At 41.6% G+C, this 22,252-nt stretch overlaps 1 protein-coding gene across 1 annotated transcript in view; it reads right to left on the reverse strand.

Annotated features, from left to right (window-relative positions):
- LOC111227870 (triple functional domain protein-like) overlaps window positions 1-22,252 on the reverse strand; it is a 66,085-nt gene that overhangs the window by 18,371 nt on the left and 25,462 nt on the right. Inside the window, exons 16-35 of the mRNA XM_022753597.1 lie at window positions 19,871-19,990; window positions 18,611-18,709; window positions 18,398-18,490; window positions 17,593-17,742; window positions 17,379-17,493; window positions 17,082-17,197; window positions 15,497-15,619; window positions 14,949-15,143; window positions 14,367-14,482; window positions 13,633-13,699; window positions 13,223-13,332; window positions 13,036-13,105; window positions 12,652-12,741; window positions 12,320-12,412; window positions 12,032-12,143; window positions 11,534-11,724; window positions 10,665-10,766; window positions 9,381-9,520; window positions 8,942-9,041; window positions 5,441-5,693 (exon numbers count right to left, since the gene is read on the reverse strand). Of these exons, the coding sequence (XP_022609318.1) occupies window positions 5,441-5,693; window positions 8,942-9,041; window positions 9,381-9,520; window positions 10,665-10,766; window positions 11,534-11,724; window positions 12,032-12,143; window positions 12,320-12,412; window positions 12,652-12,741; window positions 13,036-13,105; window positions 13,223-13,332; window positions 13,633-13,699; window positions 14,367-14,482; window positions 14,949-15,143; window positions 15,497-15,619; window positions 17,082-17,197; window positions 17,379-17,493; window positions 17,593-17,742; window positions 18,398-18,490; window positions 18,611-18,709; window positions 19,871-19,990 (2,455 nt within the window). The remainder of the gene's footprint in view (window positions 1-5,440; window positions 5,694-8,941; window positions 9,042-9,380; window positions 9,521-10,664; window positions 10,767-11,533; window positions 11,725-12,031; window positions 12,144-12,319; window positions 12,413-12,651; window positions 12,742-13,035; window positions 13,106-13,222; window positions 13,333-13,632; window positions 13,700-14,366; window positions 14,483-14,948; window positions 15,144-15,496; window positions 15,620-17,081; window positions 17,198-17,378; window positions 17,494-17,592; window positions 17,743-18,397; window positions 18,491-18,610; window positions 18,710-19,870; window positions 19,991-22,252) is intronic.

The raw sequence follows: 22,252 nt of genomic DNA on the forward strand, positions 1-22,252 counted from the left end.
AGCAGCATTTTCATACCTGGGCTCAGAGGCAGCAACTGCAAATAGAATCTGGTCCCATCATTCTCATCTGGTACGCTTGTAATTACAAAAGCAGCATTCCCAAATATAAAAACAGTAACTACACGGAGGGCACATATTGGTGCAAGGCTGACACTATATACAAAACATTTAAAATTGTTGGCCATTTCCCTGAAGCTCAAAGACAAGAAAGTTAATATAACAAAACTCTATCAGGACAATCTGTCGGTATCTCCTGTATAATTCTACAGTGGCTATAACCATAATTGTCTCAGCTTCATCACATTTAACATAATTTTCTCAATTTCCTTTTAGGAATTTAGAAGAACGTCTACAACAGGCTTTGAAAAGTGACATCCTTGTTAATCTTTGGCAAAATGATTAGTAAACTCAATTAGTAAACTGGCGTCTCTGTCTCAGGAGCAATTTTGGATCAAAAGGCATCTTGCTCACTTCCTTGTTGATTCATCAGCAGACTCATTAGTGTGTTGTGCTGCTGAGACAACTACCATGATCACTGGAGTCACACACTTGTATTATCTTTATGTAGAATTCTGTTTGGCTCATGATACACACACTATCTATATTTGCACTTCTAATGCTACCGTCCTCTCAGTTTAACCCTGTGGGCTCATATTCCTGAGAAGAACAGTCCACCAGATGCTCTCTACTGCATCTTCAGATGTGTGCTAATTTATCTGCAACATGCTACCATACCTCAGTGACTGCTCGTTCAGGCTACTGCAAAGAACATGCTAGATTTACAACTGTGTGTGTGCGTGTGTGTGTGTGTGTGTGCGTGCGTGCGCGCCTGCGTCTCAGAATAGGAGGGAGGGGAGGGGCGGTTGTACAACTGGAGTGATCCCAAAAGTCTGTGCAGCTCCACAGAGGCATGCCTGGGATTCCAGAAGTGTCACCAGGGGAGCATCTTTCGTGTGGTCGTATCTTCCCTCGGGAGAAGTGATACAAACACACAGACACACACAAACATCAGTTGGTGTGCTTTAAGATGTGCTTTTTAGGGGCGGAGGTGCGGCGTGTGGGAAAGCTCCAGGGGGTTTGGCTGGCTGATCTGTTAAAATGTGGACAGTGCTGGAGAAGGCTTGCCACCAACAGCCATAGTTAGGGAGGGCGTGGAGCTGGGATGGGAGATACAGAATTCAGAGACCACCCGCTACACGTTCTGGCTAAAGCAGCCTGGTGTTTTCAGCGTGTTTTTTTTTTTTTTTTTTTTAATGATTTATCAGACAACGAACATTAAACAGAAGAGGGACAACATTTAAGAAGCTCCTGTTTTTTTTCTATTCTAGTCTGTTTGACCTCATTATTCCCTCTCCTCCCTGGGGTATACAACCCAATGACACCCTCTGCCCATCTGTGCAGCCCCAGACAGAGCTGGCGCACGGATAAGCACAAAGATATAATCTTGTCAATGTGATTTCAGTAGATTTAATATTTCATCACTTAACAGTACATTCACCAAATTACTTTCACTGCCATAATGCCACAACATAATCCACACTTGATTAGTGAATACCCTCAGCATGAAAACAATTTGAAAATAGCTGCGGTGGAATGGACAACAAACAGGCTGTCAAAAACAAACTGTAGAACTGTTGTTTCCTACACTGTAATAGTTTCAATGTCGCACGTGAAACTGGTGCATTTTTGATCCAACTTTTTGACTCTGCATGTTTTGACAGCATTGTCATACAATCACAAGCAAAACCTAACTTATTACCATAGTTTCTTTACATCTTGGCCATGTTAAAAGAAACAAATAATAACACCATGCTGGTAAACTAGAGCAACGCATCACTTGTGTCATTTCTCTTTCCTGACTTTCCGATCTTTCTCTGCTGTACAGTATTAAAAGTATAAAAAGACCAGTCACAATCTCTATATCAAAGAATAAAAGAAACAGAACAAGCCTACCCTAATGTAGAAATATTGTTTGTTTCCATAAGCAGAGGAGCAAGAAAATGACTTTTGTCCTACACATTATGTCCTTACTCATGTGTGATTCATAATCGAAGCACCTACCCAGATCCAGCAGCCAGAACTTGCAGTTGTCAGAGTGTCCTCCCTGTGCTGAATCCATGGAGCAAAACGGGTTAAGAGACACTAAGGACTCGATTCCACGGGCCATGTCAGTCAAATATCATGCCTCTGGAAGTCTGACTTGAAATATCCCCTCACACCATCTCCACAGGTATGGAGACGCTGACTACAACCTCCTATGCAAAACCTCAAATACTTTTTGAAACGACTTATAGTTAAAAGCAGGAAAAATTCTGCTGTAACTACGCTGCTGAAATTCCACGGAGAGAAGGTGCGAAGTCCTGGGTGAGGAAAATGAAAAAGTCAAATGCAGCATTAGAGAGTAGGATGTTTTTTTTCTCTCTCTCCTCTCTTTGTAGCTCCCTCCCTCTCTCATGAGTGGGCTGCCGTGAGGATATTGGGCAAGCCTCCACTGTGCCTCTCCTGTTCCAGAGGGACGTCTGGAAACATGCAGCACATCTACCGTACTACCCTTTGTAGAGGCACCCACTCAGTTTGTGTGGGCGGGTGCATATTTTACAGACATTAGGATGCATACAACTTGGGCAGAATGCTTAGAACAAATATAGACTTGGTTATAAAATCCAACAAAAAATGAACAGCAAAATGCTCAGTGGAAAAAAAAAATCTGTGTCATATTCTGCAGAATTTGGAATCTCCAATGGGAGTTTTTTCAGGAGCAAGAGTTTTGTAAGGTAATACAAAACACTTCATCTTACAGTTTCCCTCTGCACATGAGGCAGTCCAGAGCAGTTCGATGCACAAAGATCTCCCTGTTTAACTGTGAGTGTCTGTTTGTGTGTGTGTGTGTGTATGTGTGTGTGTGTGTGTGTGTGTGTGTGTGTGTGTGTGTGTGTGTGTGTATGTGTGTGTATGTGTGTGTGTGTGTGTGTGTGTGTGAGTGTGTGTCTCCCTGGGCTCTAAAGACACTCTTTCCTGTAAGAACACGCACACACATGCACTTACACTGGCCTGTACTTACTCTCTGCTCCTTACAGATTCCTTTTATCAATACTGTTATTAAGTTGGCACCTTTGTATTTATTTCATTCTGAGAGCCAGCCTGCAAGTTTTAACTGATTTGCTAAAGGGGGGGATTCCAGTAATCAAACTGAAAATGTGAACAGCATGCAGATGAAAGTGACTTAAACCTGATTTAACAGGAGTGTGTAGGTTTGCACAACTTTCTGCAGCTAATTGAAAAACACATGATTTGCGTTAACATGTACAAAACGCACACACTGAGCAGATACTGTACATGTTAACTACTACATCAGATAAACAGAGCAGACACCCAGCTACACACACGCTAAGTTTACTCCATGTGAACCATTCACATTCAATTCTATTTAATTCTGTTAATCCAGACACAGGCATCGGCCCCCAACAGTTAATTATTCCTGGTTGTGAGGCACAGCAGGAGAAGGGGGGATTTCCTGGACAAGACTCTAATCCCCTAGACTGTCACCCTTCCACAACTTTGGACAAAGTGGCCTACATGGTTGGTCAGTAAACTCAAAAGGCTAACAAAATAGCAGAGACTTTTATTTGTCATCCTTGTCTTCCTCCTCCTCAGCAACAGCCTTTTTTTTTTTTGACCACAGCAACCCCTGCTGTGAGAAGCTCCTTTTCATCACTCCCTCTGGCCACACAAACACACACATACAAACAGTGAGGGCTGGTTATGCGCAACCAAGACACCAAGGATAGACAGATAGAAACAAGAGGCTCTGTGAAGCAACAGAGATGAGAAACACTGATGCTGGAGGTAAAGGGAAAAAAAAGTGGATTCTAGCCTTCTTCCTCTACTACTGTAGTAAATCATTCAGCTAATTCCGAAGCTGGGAGTTACTGCATGTACTGTCCAAGCATCCTATAATCTTAAATACAAATGCAGACCTTTCTCATGCCAATTACAAAGAGGCTGCCAGCAAAATATTTGTATGCTATATTACCATAGAAAGCCATAGCTTTCACCCACTCTTCTAGATTAAAGAGGGAAAAGCACAAACAGAAACTTCTGTCAAGACATGATGACAGTTGCTCATAACTCCAACCAGTGAGGGTCAGGTCTGTGTACAGAGCTGCCTCCTCTCACTTCTTCAGCTATATTATATATAACAGCTCACAAGAGTGGAACTGGACAGCACCAAGTTCTGACATGATCCACACACCTACTGGATGACCTAGTGGCCACCTATCAGGCATTTGTCGGGAGAATTTGATCCAAATACTGTAGTTACTGAACTGTATTGCATTATAAAGAGGCGTGTCTGTTGTTTAGAATACCCTCATTGATTTGATGGGGTGGACAAAATGACAGGAACGCCTATCAACATAATGCGGGGCAGTTCAGCAGCACCACAGACTACATTCTCCAAAATTATTGCACAGTTCAATCAACACCTGTTTAACACAGTTTCAACAAAAACCAAACATTGTAGGATTTATTGCAGGACTGTTGCACTGGACTGCATTAGTTCTAGTTAGGTGTTCCTAATAAACTGTTAACTGAGTGTGTACAGACTAGTGAAAGTACAATGTGCGTGTGTGCGTGTGTGCGTGTGTGCGTGTGTACGTATGTGTGTGTGTGTGTGTGCAGAAAAATTCCCACATTTCTAACAATAATGTATTGTGTTTATAATTATGATGCAGTCAATTTTCTGGCAGGACATGATTCAGCAATATTTCTGTTACTGTAACCAGAGCTGGTGTGATGTTAACTCACAAACACTGTGTGGAAAAAACCTTGGGAACCACGTCACTGACTGCTCTTAATAAGGACCTTTGGGTACGAAACAGATGCAGGTTGTGACATCATATCCTCCAGGGTTGCACCCTAACAAAGCAGGTTTTCATGTTTTTTACAATGCAGGGACATGTGGCTGCATGTCTAAGACAAAATAAGGGTTTTTGAAAATAATGAGATCTGTGGATGTCAACAGTGCTGGGAATTCAAAGGTTGAAATTATTTTAAGATAATTAAAAGAGAGCTGTGCCTCAAGCGGGCTTTCCACAGTTGCATAGCAACATCTAGAAATACATGTACATGCATCCCCAAGCAGCCGTCTAATGAGAAGAGAAGGTTCTACAGGTCACCAATGGTATATTTGCAAACAAGAAATACATTCTATTAGCTTTCCCTTATCTACCAAGTGTCTATATGTGGATGGATGTGGCAAGCAGCTGTTTGTGTGAGATAAGACGATTCTGCAGGCCCCCTCTGCTGTTTCCAAACATGATATTCCAATTAGCTTTTCTTAATGTTCTGAAATGTCCAGATGTGCCTCAGAATGGGAAAATAACTCCCAATCCACCTGTCGATCTGGGTATAAAAATCTGAGGAAACATTCTACTCCTACCTTTGTGGTTGAAGAGCCCCTCCATCTCCATGGAGGACCTGGAGTGAGCAATACAGAGCATGGAGCAGGGTACGATGCCCTCCTGGGCTGGAGAGCGGTCTGTTGTCCGCACCAAGCACCAGTCCGGCTTGTCGTGGAGTCGCTCCAGAACCTCCACAGTCTGGCCTCTGCGCACTGTTAGCTCCCCACTGCTGCTGCCATTACTGGCCACAAAGTCATGGATCACCACTGTCAACTCACAGCCTCCGGACAGCTGAAACAGAAGGAGGGAAGAACAGAAATGTGTAAAAGCATGTTGATGTTGATCAGTAAATAAATGATGTTTTTTCATTTTATTTGTACTGTTCACATGTTTGCATAAAGCATGGATTCAGTCTCGACACGTCACCCAGTGAGGATAAATTATAATCAACAGGTCATAAAAAAACAATGTGAAACTAAGTAAGTTTGTGTGTAGTGATGAACTGTGATTTCGTTTGTTGATAAAGAGCTAAACTGACTGAGGAGGAATGAGAATCCTGTTGGAAAACTGATTTTCTAAGAGCGTAGCCTCCAGCCATTGAAATATGTGCAGCCATTTTGCAGTCATAATTAGGACTGAAACACTACATAAAAGAGTGACTTATAATAGCTGCTGCTCATATGTATCTCATCCAGCCAGTACTGATCATCAGCTCACAGGATAAGCCAGTGTTGTATCCTGCACTATTTCCTCTTATTTCTCCTGCATTCAGTCTTACCACAAACACTACAGGTTACAGCACTATAAGTACATGGTCATTCAGTGAAATTAATTCTGACATTATTAAACTGAATTAATGGGCTCTTAGAACAAAAAGCAAATATTCCCACACAGCATTCTATTGCTAACATCACAGGCACTCAAGCAGTACTGATAAGTCAGAGTGTACAGGCACTGATGACTGGTGACTCATTCGAGCACAGCTGAACAAAACGTCACTCTGACGTTCTGACTCTAATTAATGTCTATGGAAAGAAAAGCAATATGAGATAGAGGTGGAACAAGGTGGAATTAGTCATTCTGCTCACGGGTTTCTCTCAAAGGCATTTCCATTCATCATGTGACTGAGAACGCAGCTGCTTGTTGCTATTAATGCCTCAGTGTCTTAGAGAAGTGTGGTGCACTCTGAGTACCAGTACACCAGAGGGTGCATACATTCTGTTACTGTACAGACATCAAATACAAAAGCATGTATAGTTTGTGCAAACTGCAAATGTAAACAATAAACGTCCGATAATGTGTAGCTTCTCTCTGTTGTACATCTGTCATACATAAGCAACAGACCTTGTTCAATTTCATGTGTTTCAAGTCCCTAATTCTTCCATAATCACCAGCAAGTTTGCAACTTGTAAGCTTATATTTTTACTATAAGAAAGCATTTTCAGTTCAGGTACACCAAGGTAAATTTGCAAAGAAAAACTAACAAGAATTTTGTGCAAGGAAACCTTGATGATTTCAATCATCTCGTGAGCATTTATTTTGAACATGATTTTAGCGGCAGATGAACAAAGTCTTATGCATAACAAAACAAGTTATACCATTAGACATACAGGTAATAATTTCAATTGACCCATTAGCCCACACACATTCCACATTTCATGCCTTCAAAGGTTTACTACTGCCTCAAATGTGTTCTTTATTTATAGTGTTGACACTTCTATGGTGTTGCATGTTCATAACTGAAACAGATTGCATGAATAATTTCAAAGATGTTCTCTGTGTAAATGTCACAATGGTGTTTTTTTTTTTGTTTTTTTTTTTCAAATATCACCAAGCACATTATTTGCAACATACCCTTTGGTAGTGCGGTAAAGCCAGAGAGCTGAGGAGCTGAGAAACGGGATGTGAGCTCCTGTTCTCCAGCCTCTGCATTGTTTTCCACTCCCTCATTGTGAGAGAAGTCCCAAAGAGCTAGAAAACTCTACAGAGCAGTCTGATTCCTACAGCAATCCACTAAGATTGTTCTCAATCTCTATGACGCTCTCTAGATAAAGATAAGTAAAATTGTAAATCTATGTATTTTTCAATGGAGTATTACCACTGGGAAAACAGTGCCAGGTTATTAAAATTCTGATCCGTTCGGATAACCCAAGGCTCGTAGAAAAGTCGCTGACATCCACTGAAACAGTCAACAGCACTCTTCTGTGGGTGCTTGCAATCAGACTACTGAAGCTCAAATGATTCCCTATTGGCTGTCTCTTCCCCGGAGCGGTGCAGTTAATCCATCCTTGTCTTTAAACAACTGTCTCCACAATTTAGCTCACTATTGTCCATTTATCAAGAAAAAATACACCAGAAAATTAGAGGAAAAAAAAAAACCAGTGTGATTTGCCCGATTCCTTCAACAGCTTGAAGCAAAGTGTGAGATCGATGACTGTGAGGACTTAAAACTGTGCTCTCCTGTCTGGCATACAGACGAGCATCCTCTGTGAAGAGAGTGTGGGAGGCTGAAGCTGCTGACACACAAGTCAGTCACTAAAGCACACACACACACACACCAACACAAACACACCACTGTCATTGCCTCTTGAATGAGAGGTCTCACAGAGAGTCCTCACAGAGAGAGAGACAGAGAGAGGCATTCAGAAGGTGAGGATGAGACCAGAGAAAATTTGTATTTGCATGCGTGTGTGTGTTACTGTGTGTTTTGATGCTTTATGCATGTGTGTGTGTCCTAAACGGAGGGAACAACTAGTAATTAATGAGTGTATGTGATCGTTTTGACACAAGTGCATAGTCACATGCACACGCAGGTTTTTATGATACTGAGCTGAGCTTTGCACTAACAGCAAATACGCTAAGCTAATTTTCGTATTTTCCTAATTACAGCAGCAGTGTGTGAAAATAATTGACCTCATTTACAAATCCAGTGCTGCTGTTTATAATTAGTACGACAAAAAAGTATAGAATTCTTTTTTTATATCTGTGTGTGCTGGTGTGTGTGTGTGTGTGTGTGTGTGTGTGTGTGTGCATGCACGTTAGCTTTACAGTTGCTCATACTGAGCGTAGGAGGACAGGCCTTCTGTGGTGCTATTTACCAGATATAACCATGGCCGACTGTCCCTGTTCCCAGTGAGATAAGGTTGCCTTTCTCTCACACGCACACACACGCACACACACGCACACACGTGCACATAAACAAACACAAACATGGTTGCACTCGCACAGAAACATACACACACACACACACACACACACGCAGCTTTAATGCTCTGTCAGATGGACTGTCTTCCTCCTAACACCAATAAACAATTTCACAGGAAACAACTTACAGAGAGTTGCTTGCATCTACCCAGACTGCAGCTTCTGACGATCATGTCATTGTGTGACGGCGTGATATGGATGTACTGACTGAATGAACTGACCAGTGTCACATGAAAAACTGAAACAACACTGCAAAAGTTGCCCTTTTTACATCACTATGATTGGAGATTGTTTTTTGTGTGTATGTGTGTGTGTGTTTGTGTGCACAATCCTACCTTGTCACTGTCCAGTGTGTTCTGGGATGTACGTGAGGCAATGGAGATAGTGTCCGGTTGGCTGCTGGCGTCTCCTTGGCTGTCCAGTTCCTCCCCGTCCCTGCAGGCAAACAATATCATTACAGTCATTTTATCACTGTTATTAGTAATTATTAAGTTTTAAATATTTTAAATATATTACTGGAAATACTGATTATTGAGTTGATGTACTGTAACAGCCTGGAGATGTTTTGCTCTGTAGTGTCACTTTTTTTTTTGCATTCCAGCTCATTCAAGCTGCAGTGTTTAATGTTCATTATTGGAAAACTGATTGAAACTGTTTTTAATTTTATTACAGAATTTATTTTCAAATATTTGTTGCATATACATGTTAAAATAACTAACATTTAATCTCATTAGCAACATTAAAAAAGGTCAGAGTATTACACTGTTAACTTACCGTCTGCCTTTATGTTTAGCTGTGGTGGCTTTAGGGATGTGGATGGGCTCCTTCAGAGCTCCACGCAGGTGTACAGTTCGCTCCTGGATGACCTCCCGAATATGTTTGATCCAGTCCTGCTTGTTCTCAATACTTGAAGCCTTGGACACAACACATGACTTGGTCAGATAAATGTTACATTTAAAAATTCTGCTGCAGCGTGTGCAGCTGCTAAGTCAGCAGCATAGTCTGGTCTTTTTTCATATAAAGACCAAGACGGAACATTAAATCACCAACAAGGCACAGCAAAGAAAAATAAAAGGCAGCCGACCTGTTCACTTGGCTCGAATGAATGAATTGTTGACCAATAGCATAGTATCAAGTCTCATTTAGTTCTGTCAGATCCCACACAAGTGCTTTGATCCCTGCAATCTTGTACTTGAGTCACACGTCCATATGCAGAAACAATGTGAAATGACGACACTGCCTCCACTTAGAGTGCCACAGAGACACTATAGACAGCCTTGTGTCAGCCTTGTGTTTATTTACGTCACTCGTCATTTAAGTCAATGCGTAGACACTGTATTTAGCATATGACGACCTTGTCTGTGTCCCCTCTTCCTTCTTCACTTAGCAACCAGCAGCACCAAGGCTGCTGTGGCACCATGTTACATAAGGCACAGATTAAGACAGTCATCAACAGTTATGTAATAAGCCAGGCAGCTGCACAGCAAACATTCACACATCGTAACACATACACCTGGAGAGAAAAGTTTCTGTCCTTCTCTCTATCATTCTCAAATCAAACACATAAACAGTATCCACACACACACCCTGAATAAAACATTGCTTCTGACTCACTGCGAGAGAGCGACCAAGTTGCTTGTGAGGTTGGATTATGACCCATCAACTGCTAAGCTAATATGTCCGTGTGATGATGAGTGAATAAGTACCAGAAAGTAACACTCCACCCCCAACAGGGGGTGAACTTTCTTGGCTGAACAGAGGGAACTCTGGAGGATTTAGTGTGGGTGGACTACAGACACGGAGTGACTCTTCCTCTTTATGTGTGAACAACTTGACCGCTCCTGCGGAAGGGGAATCATGTGGGCTCTATTTTACATTTAGTACAGTACCAGAAGAGGAACTCAAGCTCCTGATGAAGCATATATGTTTTGGTTCTTCATTCTTACTTGATCATTTATATTAAATACTGAAAATATTCAAAGTTGTTAATTCAAAATATGAACGCAGGGACAAAAAGTTAGCCCTTTATCTGCAGAAATAAAATGAGCATCTTGATACCTTGAGGACGATCTTGTTGTCTGAGGTCGGGGTCCTGCCCACCCACAGGGCAAACTTACAAGGATCTCCCTCCACATGTTCTGTCACTCCAAGCTCTGATGTCTGAGGAGGTGAAAAACATGACAGTAATTTTAGATGATACATAAACAAAAAAATGAAATGATGAGTGACAGCTTGTAATCCAAACTAGAATTACCGCCTCGCGGCTGTATGTCTCCACCAATCCGCCAATTTGCAGGAAATATGGTCACAATCTCTCCTTCCTAAGTCACAGCATTGAATAGTGGCCAGAAGTGTTTTTGCTAAAGGTTATGATGTGATAGTAAAGTTCACCTCTCACCATTTGGATATAAAATGTCATCACTTATATCCTTTTAGAAATTTGTGTAAAATTGTGTCATAATTAGCATGTGAGTTATAGTGAGTGTTTTGTGAGGTCACGTTGATTTTGACCTTTGATCTGTGCCCACCAAAATCAAATAATTTAATCTCTGAGTACAAGTGGACAACACGAAAACATAATGCCGGCCCTGGCTGTTGTCAGCGTGGAGGCATAATAAAAGTAATGTGCGCCATAGAGGCAGTGTACTCAACTCCTCCAAAAACCTGAGATGACTCAAGAAATAGTCAGACAAAATGTGCTACAACTATAGGCCATCAGCATACAGAAATGTTCAGCTATAATCCAATGTCATCATGTTATGATTGTGATTGTAATCTCATAATATTGTATCCTGGAGTTGGCCAGCCCCAGTAACTTTCACTGTCCATCTAATTATCTTCTCAGCTGTCTTAACCGGTACAAAAACTACTTACACTCTCTTAAAGAAACAACCGAGTCTGAGTACATAAAACAGCACATTACTTACAAACAGCTTGCTCTTGTAGAGGTATTTGCTGCGCCCGTTGGAGTCTTTGACTTCTTTGCTGAAGACCAGGGACATTTCGAAGAGGAAGAGGTGTCGGTCACGACCCTTACGAATAAGAGTCTTGGGATCCCAGACCTGGAAGGACTCCTGCAGTATCAACTCTCCCTGGGAGTCAATGTTCCCATCAAAACCTGAAACAGTGAAGTGAAAGGATGGAGAGAGATTCAGGGGTCTTTGAATGTGCGTACTCTATGTACAGACATGATTGTGGGCGGCAAATGGAGTGAAGCTGCGTGAAGTTATGTCTGACTCACAGCTGAGTAACTTGTGCTGAAAGTGAAAGTTTAGTCAATGGCAACATCAGAGAAGAATACACCCAGTGAACAGGTATACAAGTGTATATCAAAAAACACAACAAACATAGAGTTAGATTTCATGAATAGCAAAGTTGTGTGTATATGTCTGTGTATGTGTATGTCTGTGTGTATATACACCCACCATCCAGCATAGAGAGATGCATGGCATCATTAGCTTTCTTGGGGACACTAAGCATCACTTCAAGACCATCCTTGATCTCTCCTTTCCCCTCCTCACAGCATGTTAACAATTCCTACAACAAAAGCACACACACACACATATATACACTCGAAAGGTGCAGGACAAATGTCATCTTTGTGACAGTAATAATTTTGGTAAAGGTAGGTACCATACTGTATGTGATTCTGGAATATGACTAGACCAGATTTCCTTTCTTTCATGTAGACTGTGTGGAAATGCATTCTGTACCTTGAGAAGAAGCTGGTACTTAGTGATTCTCTGGACTGGTTTGATCAGGTAAGAAGAAATGGAGTTGGCAAGACGATGCCTTTGCTGAATTTCCTGGAAAACCAAAAGATAGAAGCATGTTACACAAGCATCACAAGCATACTACGAAAGCTCACAGAAAAAAAAACAAACAGCAACAGCCAGTTTAGAATATTGAACATCTATCTCTATTCCCTGGTGTTGTATTTAGTCTAAAGAAACATAGATGTACCAGGTGCAGACATTACATAATATGAGACATCACTCAGTCTACAAGTAAAATCCCACATCAAGCAGTACTGGTAGTTACTTACATCAAAGTAGGGTCCAGCGTGCTCCAGGATGAGCTGAGTGGAGTCAGGCTTGTTCTTACAGTAGTTCACATACATCTGGAACTTATCAGCCTGAGCAAAAGAAACAGCATCAGTTATTAACTCACAAGACATCAAGAGTTCTGGTTTCTCAACAATTTCCTAAGGAAAAAATGTGTGATATTCTTCTGGCCTACTGTACTGTATATGTTTTGGTATTTAACCTTAATATACACTGAATCACACAGGAAAAAAAATGATGATGAAAACAGAACAAATCAAAACAGCGTTGGCAGAAATTTGTAGTTGCTCAGGTATAGGAACTCAAGCACAGCTCAGGAACAGAAATATGAGCTGATACATGTATATAAAAGTCAGAACTCTTACCCAAGTCACAAAACAATGGCCGACATCCTCTGGAAGCTGCTCATACTTCTCCAACTCCTTCAGGAAGATACTGTACAGAGACAGAAGGATTTATAGACGGAACAATTAGAAGCAGTAACAAATGTTGCACAGTCACTAGTCCTGATGTAGATAGTGGTGAACACAGTTTGATCACTCCTCTACTGACTTGTGATGAAACTCGTAGAGATCCTGCATGTTCCCAAAGATGATGTGTTCCTTGTTGACAATACCAGGAGGAATCTCCTCCACACCGCTGGTCATCTCCCACAGGTACGTCTGCACACACACACACACACACACACACAAGACACAGCATAACTAATTAAATACCTAGAAATCTCTCTGTGCCAACTCATCTGCTTTAAGAGCATCAAATCATCACATTAAATATCTCAACGGATCATTTAGGACAAAGATAAAAACATTTAAACATTTTGAATAATCACAGCAGTGGCAATGAAAATGGTTAAATTTGTCTAAACAGTCAATTCACTCAAAGTCAGGAGATGCCTTGTTGTGTAGACATTGTGGCATCAGTCAAATGAGTGTCTTATGAGTGGTTGGTAAAATACTTACATCCATACATTCCCGTAGGTCTCTGACGTAAGCTTTCTCTGTTTGAATCAGCTCGGCCATTATAAATCTGAAGAGACGAGGGCAGACAGTGATAAACATGGTCAGGTGCTGCAGTTGATCAAATATGAATAAAAAAGAAACTGTGGTAGCATTTCCCTCTGCTTTACCGTTTCTATATTCAATGTATAACTGGTAAGAGTTATATACATATACAACACGATGTGATTATTAAGCTTTTGCAGCAAACACTTCAAAGCACAGTTTCTGTATGTGGATGCATCGAAACTCCCCCCTGTGTGAATCTCTCTAAAATAAAACCATTTAAAACTAATTACCACAGATATCCCATACAGCATCAGGAACACTGAAACATTCTGTGATAAAGGCACATTACTGCTCTGCATCTTCTCACACGCACCATAAACTCCCTCTCCATTTGTTCACACAGACGATTGGGTGAGAAGATTTCCGTGTTCACCACGATGTGCTCATGTTTGCTGGGTAAACTGACATTCAACGCCATGTTATCACTACCCTCGCAATTTGAGGTGGAAGCCCTGCTGCAGCTATGAAATGTTAATCAGACTGAAAAATAATGTGTTTTCATATGTTTGCAGGAAATGACTGAATTATTCATGCAGGCATTTTTCCAGATCTGCGTAGGAAACCTGTGATGCTGAACATCAGGCGGTCATCAGGAGATAGCATGCCAGCGAAATTTGTGTTACACTTACTCTTTCCTTCGTGCTGATTTCCTCTTCTCCTCATTGAGCTCATGGGCAGCATCCCTCAACTTGACCTCTGACCCTGGAGCACTGGCTGGGATTATGTCCAATTGCAGGTCTTTACTCTGCAAACACAGGAGACAACAGCTGTTATGGGGTGCAGAACAGGCATGGCGTTGAGTAGTCGACACACCAATGTCTGATATATTTGCTTTCTCTGAGCACCGGTTCATTAAAATGAACCATTGGGAGATGTTTAAATAAGAACCTGCAGAGATAGAAACTCTCTTCAATATCCATCTACAGCTGACCACCTGGTGCAAGCTCCAACTACAATAAAATTAAAACCCAGGGGAGTTTGTATAATGAAATTCATCACATGAAACATGATTTTGTTTAAATCCTAGACCAGAAATGCTCGAGGCCAAGGTTCAATCCTTATTACTTTAAACTCTGCCAGGCATATATCGTATGTCGCTGTATCTGTCTTTCAGTCTTTCATTATACAGCATCAACCCAAGGTTCTAATACCTACACATTAGGTATTCTTCAGTATTCGTCTTTGATTTTTTTCAGAGGTTGAGTACTCACAGCCTTGTTTGAGTCGGAAGAAATGCCAAGCGCCGTTTCCAGGCAGGTTCGGTATTTGTCCATGCGGAGTGAGAAGTCCCTGTACCGCTTGTCCACTGAGGACACCCATTTCTTTATCTCCAGGGCATGGGCGTGGCCCTTGTCACAAAACCCATCCGCCAGCTGGATCAACAGCTTTACCCTCTCTTTGGTTTGCTGTCAATAGAGAGACATTTAGGGAGGGGATAGAGAGAGGAGAGAGATGGCCACAGAGAGGCAGTGGCGGCAGAGGAAAGGTAGATAAGAGAGAGACAGAGGGAGAGAGAGAGAGTTAGGAATCAGGGTGTTGCTTGATGGACACAATAGCTTGTTCTCTAACACAATAACAGTGACACAGCAAAGAGGAATCAGGACAATACACTGCCTAGGGAATGGGCCTCACAGCGGAGCGCAGGACTGTGCAAACATACACACAACAAGCAGATCAACAGGCACGAAAATACGCACATCTCTCAGTGTACTTTTCCACCGTCACAGATCCACAAACAAACATGAAATAACACACACACCTTTGCTGTGATCTGGAAGTCTTCATGCTCTTTCAGCAGCTCCTGTGTGTGGTGAATGCTGGAGCCGGTGGATGTGTGTGTGGACAGGTAAAACTCCCCAGTGTCATGGATCCACTCCAGGGCCTGAGGAAACAACCAATCACAAGTGAGAACATTGACACTACAGGGATTTTAGTTACACAATTTGACACAGTCTCTATTAACTATCCAAATCTGATGACCTGGTACAAGCTAGTACACTAGAAACACATCATCCAAATCCTCCAAGCCTATCCAGTGGGACATTTGGTCAAATTTGTACTGATCTGCATTTGATATAACATTTTCCACTGTACAGTTAACCTCTAAGAAATCCTTTATAATGTCCCCAAATCATATTCATTGAAATTCAGGACTAGGACCGCTGACATCCATTTACTTTTAGAAACAACAGTGACACAGAATTAGATCTTTGTGACACATGCTAGATAACATGTGTTTCCACCTCTCAAAAGTTTCACTTCCTTATACATGTCTAGTTTCCAAAGGTCATGCCTAGTTTGTATTCTTTTGAAAGTCTGTGTACTTTATAACTGGGCCTGCAGGTGAAACCTCCCTGACCTGCAGTGGCAGAACTGGTCCAGTCAAACTGTGAGACCAGAAAACATTACGGCCCTGGGGATAAAACCTGGATCGCCCTAAAATAGCCATGTCCTAAAAATATCTATGATGTCATCTGATGTTAATGGTTAAGCGCATTGCTGTGTGCCTGCACTGTGCTATCCAAATACCACAAGAGGGAGCCAAGTGTCTTGTATTTAAACAGCCTTAGATCTGGCACACAAAGATAGAGTTAAGAGTTAAGACCACAGATTCTAACTTGCTTCAAAGTCATGTAAAAAAAACAAAAACAAAAAAAAAAACACTCCAGATGTCAGCTCAGTCTGTGGAGTGTGAGGAGAACCTTGGTAACTCCATCCATCCCACAGGTCTGCGTATCTTTGAACAATGGCTGATCTAAGACTTGTTTGATTGAAAAATATTGAGTGTTCTTGTGACTTGACCTTTTACCCTTACCGATCCTCACTGTAGCTCAGATCTTTAGCTCTTCTAAAACACAGAAAAGCTTTACAATCAAAATCCCAGAGGTTGAAATGTTCAGCACTGCCTGAGGGGAAAATGAGTGGTTGGAGACATATGTTTTGACGATGCTCTGTAATAAACGTAGTGTTTAAGTTTACTGTGCCACATAATGATAGCTGTCCTTAAGACTGTCATTGTTGCACATGGCTGCCAGCTTACATCACTTCCAGTATTTTTGAAATGTATCATTACTAAGAAAACACAGACTGAATGTTTTATATTTAAAAAAGAGACACAAAAAAAGATGGAAGTTGCAGCTGTATGCTGAGACAAGTTGCTGATTTAGTTCCAGTGCAAACAGGATCCATTCATCTAACAGGGAGAGACCTATTCCCACTGACTCTGTAGTCTCTAGTGAATCAAACGATACAATATGCTGATCTGAACAGCCGTATCTCCGAATTGTGCTTATTGCCAGTGCACAACAAGAAACATACAGATCCACACACACATAAGCACACACCTGTTTGGCGCTGCGTTCAAACACTACATATTGCTGGCACTGGTCCAGCCTCCGCTTCCTCATGGTCCAGAAGTGAAGCACTCGGTTCTCTCTCTGCAGCAACTCATTCAGGATATCTGATGAAACAACGCAAGCACACAAAATAAATGTATTCAAGATGTTTATCACTGCACGGCAGCATTGTACAGGAACATACTGAACACACACCTTAGCGTTAAATAAGTTAAATAAGCTAATCAACATCTGTCATCATGAGATGCAGTAATGATGATGGTGATTATTACAACATCTACTTACTCTTAACCTGAGTCTCTGGAGCTTTGACGTGTGACAACATGCCCGGCATGTTGACGCTGTTTCTGTGCAGGTACTTCAAGAAGACATCAGCATTACGCCTGGCTAATGTACAGGCCTGTAAGTGCGCAGAAGGAGAACAGATGTCATTTGCAGGGTCAATATTAATATTACACTTCTGACGCAATATTGTAAATTAAACCATCATCTCGCTCACCTTGAGGAAGGCCTCTTTCTGCTCCAGATGTTTGCTGATCATGGGCGTGACATGGTCTGACTCACTGTTTGGGCCCAGTTTATCAGCACCACCGCACCAGTCTTCTTCTCTCTTGTACTCCTGCTCCAGGCTTTCCAACACACTGCACACCTGAGACATTGATAATTCAGTACATAAAAAAGAGAAGTGAGATGAAACACTAACCTTCATGCAACTGCAAATCCTTGAGAGTCATTTTTTAAACATGCTGTGAGACCGCGTTCCAGGTCCACTTATGTTCACAAGGGGGAATGTAGCATTAACTCACTCCTGTTCAAGATGATCTACCAAACTTTAAAGGGGCTATTTGTAAATTTTCCCTGTCACTGAACGTGGTCTCTTGCTGGGAGGAGGTGGTGGTGATTGTCGCTTGACGAAAGCTTCGGTCATTGTTGTATTTATAATACAAGATGTTATAATGCGCCCTCTGAGCAGTGCTAGGTCTTGAGGCGGAATGGAGGCAACAGTGAGTCGCTATCACAAGTTATGAGCCAGGCCGGGGCTAGCTGGTCAGCGTGCTAACTTAAGTAGAAAAATAGACGCGATGGAGACAAGAGTTAACATTGGTGTTGCTTTCACCGCTGGAGACAGCTATTGAGTAGAAAATGAATGAAGTTAATGCTAATGTTAGCTATGTAGCAATAGTAAAACTTACATATAGCTCCTTTAACACATATTTCAGTTGGAAGCACTCACTCCCACACACACACACACACACACACACACACACACACACACACGCGCACACGCACGCGCACAAAAGTACCTGTTCAGAGGTCTTGTAGAAGGCCACAGAAGCATTAACCAGCTTGAGTCTGTCCTCCATCTTCAGCATCAGCTGCTGCCAATGGTCTGCCACCTTCAAATGTTAAACAAAGTTTGCCATTTACAGCTTTACAGCTTAAAAACAGCTACTGTACTGCCTACATAAGATATTCTTGTCTTCCTTTAGTGATGTGTAAATTTCTGAGAGCATTACCTTTTCTGCACAATCTCTGATCATATCCATATCGTAGTGGTTGGCCTGGAGTAAGGCCTCAGCCTTCTGTTGTACCTGCAGTGCACTCTGATGGGTTTTCTACATGGGCATTAAGGTAGAGATAAACAATAACAAAGAGTTATATGAATCTCTGAATCAAAATGATTGCTTTGAAAATATGATCCCAGCTTCTGGTTGCCCCTGCAGGGCAGTTTAGTAGAGGGTGGAGGATTAGGGAGCAACAGAGCAAAGGTTAAATGAATAAAGATAGTGTCTGATTAGAGCCATGTCATAAAGATTGTCCTGGAGTGAGCACACTGGAGAGGAAATGAGATTTGGTGGGGATGGAAAAAAGGATAAGTGATTTTTGTTTTAGAGCAGTTAGCCTGAGAATTAGGCTTTTGCTCCTTGCTGGATTGACGGGAAGGAGAACAGAAGGAGATAAAGGAAGAATGAAGTATTTCCTGCCAAGAGCTTCGGCCAGCGTTTACAAGACAAGAGGTTATAATACGCCTTTTGAGCAGCGCTACGTCTTCAGGGCGGAGGCTACAGTCGCTATCGGACAGTGACTAGATGGACCGAGGGTAGATGGTAACATCCTAACTTCAGTAGAAGAAAAGACGCAATAGAAACAAGAGTTCACGTGGGCTTAGTCCTAACCGCAGCGGCCATGGGTTCGAGTCTGACCCCTGCATTTCATGTCAATCTCCCACTATACTGTCGAAATGATGGCAAAAATGCCCAAAAATACAACTTAAAAAAAAAAAAAAGTCTCACATAAGCAATAATCATAAACACAGCTTTCCTCTGAGTGTGCATCTTTGTGTATATGTGAGCCCTGTAGAAGTAGGTCAGGTACAGGCCTGCATTAAAATGAGCCAGGCTTGACAGAGTTCAAAGGAAATGCACCCTGCATAATCAGTGGTAAAGAGAGAAAGGAAATAAAGAAGAAAGGTAAGCAGAGAGAAGAAGGAGAGATATTAGTTATTCAAAATTCCATTTCATGTGTGACTTGTGATGGAGGGGGGGGGGGGGCTGAGTACAGTTTTAGAGAGGCAAAAGGTTGAGGGCTGAAGGGATATGAAGCAGCACAGATGCTGAAGAGGAAATGAATCAAGACAAATGTGATGACAATAAGGAAAAAGTGGGATCAGGATTTGCTTCTGGACTTGAATAAAACTATATTTTAATGCCTGCAGCACTTACAAGGTACATGTATATAAACAGTATATTTGTATACATTTTCTTTTTTTCATTTACCTCTATTGCATGTTGGAATTGTTCATGTTCCTTCTGTAGCTGTTCAGCTTCTTGTAACGAACTGGCTGTGATCAGACCAGCGTTCAGCATGGACTCTCCATTACGGATCCAACCCAGCACCTACAACACACACACAAACAGACCACACACAGGCACACAGAGAGTTTTCTTTTTACTCCCGCTTTATTTTTTAACAGACTGGCTCCTCCAGTGCACATGTCTAAGTGTCCTTTGACAAGATACTGAACTGAAAAGAGTTATATGAATGTGTGTGTGAATGGATGAATGTTGCTTGTAGTGTAAAGTGCTTTGACTGGTAGATAAGACTACAAAAGCACTATATGAGTGCAGTCCATTTAGTTAGGCTATGAAAACATCTTGATTAAATCAAACTCAAAAATAAAAATAAAGCAGTCACTTGCAAAAAAGGTGCAAGCTGTCCCCCTATTTGCTCCTCTCCGGCACTCTCTGTGATTTTGCATCCTATTTTCTTTCTTCCTCTCAGTCAGTCAGTCTCTACCTCCATCAGCTCTTAAATGTTCTCTCTCTATGTGGCCCGGCTCTTGCCCTTCATCTGTCTCTTCTCATATATTTTCTTCATTGCGTCTTCCACCTTTACACCTCCTCACTCTGTTCCCATTTCAATCCCTTGACTCTCTTCAAAATCTCACCTTGCACGCATTTCCTTACCTCCCCACTCTATCTTCTCTCCTCTCTGCACATAATCGCTTCAGCTAACACACCCCATGCCTCACAAGCACACGCTCCTAGATGAACTCAAAATCCCATTTGCTCATTGTTTTTTTGGCCTAGTTCTAGCCAAAGGGTAGTCTCTCAAAGACAACCCTCTCTCTCTCTCTCTCTCTGAATCAGCACGCACACCTGCTGTGTGGGTGACGGGCAGCAGTGCAACTGAAGCTTGGCTATAAAAGTGATGATGCAACGCAACTCTGACTCTTGTTTTTCAGCAGCTTCAACAGGGCTGATGTTTCCGTTGCATTTGCCGTGTCCTGAGGCAGAGTTCGTATGAGCGTTGGCTGCTGAATATCACAGGAGCCGTATGACATAACTCTAATGGCTGAACAAACAGCAGCAACATCCGTAATAATGAGCACATATATGATTCATTGGTATGGTATGGCCTCCCATTAGATTTATATAATATATTTTAATATTTCATCAGGCCACTATAGCTGACACCACTTTACTCTACTTACATTGCTTTTATCTTTGTTATGACCCCTGCTCTATCCCTAATCCCTATTCTTAAACTGTGCCATTTCTTAATAACATACAGAGCACAGTCCTAACATGTAACTACCTCTGGATTTGGGACATTTGAAGCCAAAAAAAAAAAAAAAAAGAGAGAAAACACACTAACAATAGTAACTGTAGTGAAGTGGTGATCTCTGCCCAAGACTGAAAGGCTAGGATATGTATAAATAAATCAGCAGCAGAAATATACAGGCTACAATTACCAGAGTATGGCTGTGTCCAACTTTAGTGTAATAAGGGTTGCAGTTATTTTCCCAGGATTCAGTGCAGGGGGTGTAATAGCAAAGCTTACCCCAGGAAGGAATGGATGGCAAAATCAGTCTAGCTGGGGAATCCACATTGTAGAAAACTATACTGTAGATTATAAAGTGAGCTGCAGATCATTCAACTATATTTACTAGATTGAGAAAGAGAAGCCATCTCTTAAGACATTTCTCATTTACAAATCACTATTAGCTGCACAGACAGGCACAGTTTTCTGGAACAGGCCATAGCTGCATATATAGTGCTGCCTCTCTGTAGGCAGATGAGTAAAAATAACACCATAGCATCATATTGGCATTACACTATCATCACTGTCAGATCCGTTTAATCAACGTGACACCAGTGTATCTTCTGAAATGTTTTGCTGCAGTACACTTTGGGTGTAATTTTAGTTATTTTAGTCTCAGTTACATGTCTGCCACCAATTTTGTCCATTTTTCATTAATTCTAGCACAAGCTGAGGCATAAAGCCTGTTGTTATTCGGCTGCATCACTATGATAACAGGCCTTGTTATGAAATTGGCTCCATGTTTGTTTTTGTTTTGCTTTGTAATATCAGTCGGCCACATCGCAAAAAAAAAAAAAAAATCCACGCAATTTTCTTTGCTGTGATTGTATTCAACTACTCAATGAATATCGGGAGGGATTCGTGAGTTAACATGTTCTTCACTGACACAGCATTAAGCTAAAAAATTCTGTCTCTGTTCTTCCCCTATCAAGTCAGATTCTCTCTGGTCCATTTGTCTTCTTTAACGCTGAATTTCCAATTGTCTCCCTCTCTGTTTGAATCTTGGCTCAACATCCAACCGTACCGCTCCATCTATTCCCCAAAGTCAGAGACAG

This window comes from Seriola dumerili, unplaced genomic scaffold (assembly GCF_002260705.1).
Source record: "Seriola dumerili isolate Sdu_G_001 unplaced genomic scaffold, Sdu_1.0 BDQW01000191.1, whole genome shotgun sequence".
Lineage (NCBI taxonomy): Eukaryota > Metazoa > Chordata > Actinopteri > Carangiformes > Carangidae > Seriola > Seriola dumerili.